At 40.9% G+C, this 4,298-nt stretch overlaps 1 protein-coding gene across 1 annotated transcript in view; it reads left to right on the top strand.

The window, feature by feature from the left end:
• The window catches only part of zmp:0000001301 (uncharacterized), a 15,634-nt gene that overhangs the window by 5,231 nt on the left and 6,105 nt on the right, over nt 1-4,298 (top strand). Inside the window, exon 7 of the mRNA XM_032540315.1 lies at nt 38-142. Within this exon, the coding sequence (XP_032396206.1) occupies nt 38-142 (105 nt within the window). The remainder of the gene's footprint in view (nt 1-37; nt 143-4,298) is intronic.

Here is a 4,298-nt window from a genome sequence, read left to right as displayed (position 1 = left end):
GTGTGTGTGTGTGTGTGTGTGTGTGTGTGTTTGTTAGGAACTGCGGGAGATGCTGGACAGACATCGGTCTCAAAATGAGGCGTGGCTGCGAGCAAGAGCCGAGGAGAACGACCAAGAGAGGAAGGAGCTCTGCAGACTTAGAGTCAGTAAACACACACAAACAACAATTCACACTAGCTTTTTACGATTTCCTTGCTGTACACAAAGGTCCTTAGGAAGATTTCATAAGTGGAGTAACCTGCCCACCACATCCCCCAGACAACCACGCTTGCATCACCAGAGAGAAGGGGCTGCTTGACTTTCAGGGAGGGGTGCTCTGAAATGTTCCCATTATTTCTACAGCAAAACCAAGAGATACAAATGTAAAGTTCAAAATCCTGCCTATCTAAACACACTTCTGAATAATAACATTGACTGAATAACATTTTACACAATTATACCAAGGAAGGGCTTGAACAAAAGCAGACACTAGTTTGCGCACATGAAGCCTTGGATTCTGAGATCACAAAAATTTGTGCTAGCTGAACCAAACAGTTTGGTCGAGCACTGAACTGTCTCTCAAGCGCAAACAAAAAAGCTTGGCGCGAAAACGCAAAGCTGACAGAGAAGCAGACTGGGCAAAGAGAAAGAAGCAGAGGGAACTTTTAACTAAAGAATATATTATCAAACATGTAAAAGAGTATAAGTTTTACTTTTGAGATTTGAGATTGAGTTTTATTATAATATATTGGCACAAATATTAAAACAAAATTTCCTTACTATTCAAGTGATTGGGATTGGACTGTTGCGTTCCATTCAGGTGTGGACTCGAGTCACATGACTAGTATTCAAGTCAGACTTAAGTCACAAATTTGATGAATTCAGACTCTACTACAGAAAATCAGAAAAGACTTGGACTTTAACACCAAAGACTTGTGACTTCAAGTGGACTTGAGCGTTTTGACATAAAAGACTTGATACCTTTCCACAAACTCAAAGATGAAAAAGTATTTAATTTAAAACGTGTTTTACAAATAAATTCACTTCTGTTTATTTCCTGACTGTACTATCGCTATTAATTCCTACCACGTTGATACTTAATAAAAGCATCATTTCCCAGCCAATCTCTGACAACCCGGCTGCAGGCCGGAGAGAAGCTGGAATAATTTACGTTGCTGAGTGCCATTTAGAAATAATGACACCACCAAAGATCGTTTCTTTTGCTTACAAGGACTATGTTGGTACACAAAAAACGTTTTGCAACCTGCAAAACATGTGGATTGAAAATCATAGATGCAGATGCAACAAAGTCTTCATTAGAAGACTAACTTCATTAGATATTTGAAGCTGCACAGAGAGCGATAAGTCCAAGGTAATGTTAAATCATTATACATATATATTTTCATTTAGTGAAATTTTTATTAACAGAGTAGCCATGCTATTAATGTCAAGTTTTATACGTTCTGTGGATTCCCCTTTTTGAATCTTACTCTGATGTTCACCCAAAACGGGGTGAAAAATTGGCTTTAGAGGTAGCTAACATTAATATTACCATTGGAGATGAGCCGGATATTTGGCTGAAACAAGTATCTGGTACGGATAAAGCACTTTTGCCGAATACAAGTATTATACGAGTCATACGAGTCAATATCTGTGCTCGGATTGAATAAAAATCCTGATTGGGTGCCGGTCCGTGTCTGCGTTCTGTGATAGGCTAGTCGTCACACTGCCCTCCACTACACACACATGCTCTGCTCACTTACACACAGATCACTGAGAAGTGAACAGCTCCCTCCCTCTCCCTCTCCCTCTCCCTCAGCCACTCAGGTCTGCGGGTCTTTTCCGTTAACGTTCAGGGTTTCTTCAACTTCATGTTTTTTTTATGAATATAAGGACGAGTCAAGGCGTGAACTGGTGGCTGTTTGAGTGAGATATGTTCACACAGGGAAAATAAAAGAACGGGATATTGGGTTCATGGACACAAGTAACATGAGAGCAAGTGGTATTTCAGAAAAGATACTACAGGTGGTTGAACCACTGCAACTTGACCCATCTCTGTGCATTGGCTTCAGTTTCGACGGAGCCTCTGTTATGTCAGGATACAAGGGAGATGGGCATGTGATTTTGAAACAAACTTTTCCTCAACTGTTATATGTCCACTGCAATTCAATGAATCTGGTACACTGTGCAGCATTAAAGGTGTCTGGGCACGTCAGCACATTTTTTGATACACTGAACAATATTCACAGTTTCATGACAAGCAGCAGCAGACACAAAAGGTTTGTGGCAGTGCAAAAAGAGCTTCATCCAGGACGCCCGTGCTTGGAACTTGAGTAATCCCCAGATGCTCTAGAGCTCCAAATCTGGAGCAGTGAGCCAAGTACTGAAGTTCCTCAACGTAATATGAGAAGTGCTTCCTGAGTATGCTGAAAGCAGTGGACAATCAAAACGTTGAGGTGCAATCCCTGCTGCAACAAATAAAAACAAAAAAGTTCTTATTTTTACTCATCACATTTGGAAAATCGTTTCAGGCAAGCAATTTTGCCACACAGGGTTTACAAAGCCAAACATTGTCAGTCTTTGAGTGCATCAACCTAATTGAGGGACTAAAAGAGACCTTTGTTCGGCTTTGGAGACAATTCACACACAGGGTGAGATTTTGAGCAAGTAATGAAGCTAACAGAAGAGGTGATGCAGAAAAAAATAAAAAAACATTAAATCACAAGCTGGGACATCACAGCTGGGACCAGAGTGAGAAAGTGGTCACAACTAGATGACCTAAGACAAATATGGAGCAAGATCCTTGACGACAGCTGGCAGAGCTGGACAATCATACCGAGGATCAGTATGGAATATTGAAGCCAGCGGCAACTTTTCTCCCACAGTCTAAGACTTTTGCAGAGAAGGATTTTCTGCAGGTCCCATGTGATCACTTTCATATATTAGTTGAGGATGCTGAACTAACAGTATTAACAGCGTTGGAAAGTAGCCAATGGCCTGGAATTTCCATCCCTTATGGAAATATTATTATTATATTTGGTTGATTTAACAGAAATTAAGGAGTGTGTTATTTATTTTAAACCGTGCTCTACTGAGAGTTTTCATTATTTGAATTTCTTTTACTTTTAGCCTACTTTATTTTCGGGTGAACTTTGCACTGCTGACTAGCCTGAATAAATACTGATTTGTCCAGCCTTTATTGTGCTCTGTTGGTTGAACGTGATGTTCAGACAGGTTTTTGCTGATGCCTTTGCCGATTATTGCTAGTAAAGGTGTCACTGTTTTTGCAGTTTGTCTATTCTTTTTCTACTCGCTATGGTTTGATCATTAGTTAAAGGGGTGATAGAATATTATATAGAGTAGTTCACGCTGTTACTTAACGTCTCCTAATAGGGTATGTAACATTGTTTGGGCTGAAAATTGCCCTGGTTGTTATGGTTTCTGTTGGTTTTGAGGTTCTGTTATTGTTTCCTGTTATTAGTGTGCATTTGTTCTGTTTCCTGTTATACTCCTAGTTTGTTTCGTTGTCTTGTCTAGTGGTACTTCCTGTCTTGTGTCTTCCCGTGTCTGTTGTGATTCCTGTTCTATTTTGACAGTCTAGGTTTTCTGCTTTGTTGTGTCACAAACTTCAGGCCTCCATACCCTTGTGAGCACAATTTAGTATAGATCTCAACCGGGAAGCTGAGCTGCCTGTCGAGGTTGACTCTCAAATGGCGTTTTTCCACTGCGTGGTATCTCCTCGTCTCGCCTCGACTCTACTCGCCTTTTTTGGTTTTCCATTACGAAAAAAAGTCCCTGGGAACTGCTACCAGGTACGTTTTTTAGTACTACCTTAGTCGAGGTTCCAAGCTAGCTGAGACAATACCAAAAGGTGACGTGGAAACTTGCAGACTGCTGGTTGGTCGGATCACTGCGTTTTTAGCAAAAAAGAGTGCAGAGTGTGTGTCCAGAACAAACGCGACATTTAAAAAAAAAAAAAATCTAGCCAGACACCGACAGATTATCTACTCTCTGCACTATTCTCACTTTTCAACTGTTCAATATAAAAAAACAAGACAGTATATCAAAAAAAAGGTTTTATTTAGCTATTCAAGTAGCGAATCAAACCCTACCGTACATCCCGGTCTTCTTCCTCTGCATCCTGCAGAGTCTTCTTACTCTGCACCCTGCAACAGTGTCACCGGTGACACTGTCGCAGGGTGCATCCCAGTCACTGTCATAAGCCTCTCCATGACTCTCATAAAGATTATAAAAAGCACAGCAGGTCAGAACCAGAGGTTTCACCAGTTGGACATCGAACGCCCACCAGACGGTCTGCG

This window comes from Etheostoma spectabile, chromosome 16, assembly GCF_008692095.1.
Source record: "Etheostoma spectabile isolate EspeVRDwgs_2016 chromosome 16, UIUC_Espe_1.0, whole genome shotgun sequence".
NCBI classification, from domain to species: Eukaryota; Metazoa; Chordata; class Actinopteri; order Perciformes; family Percidae; genus Etheostoma; species Etheostoma spectabile.
Note: the sequence above shows the minus strand (reverse complement) of the source record. Positions and strands in the feature narration are given on the sequence as shown.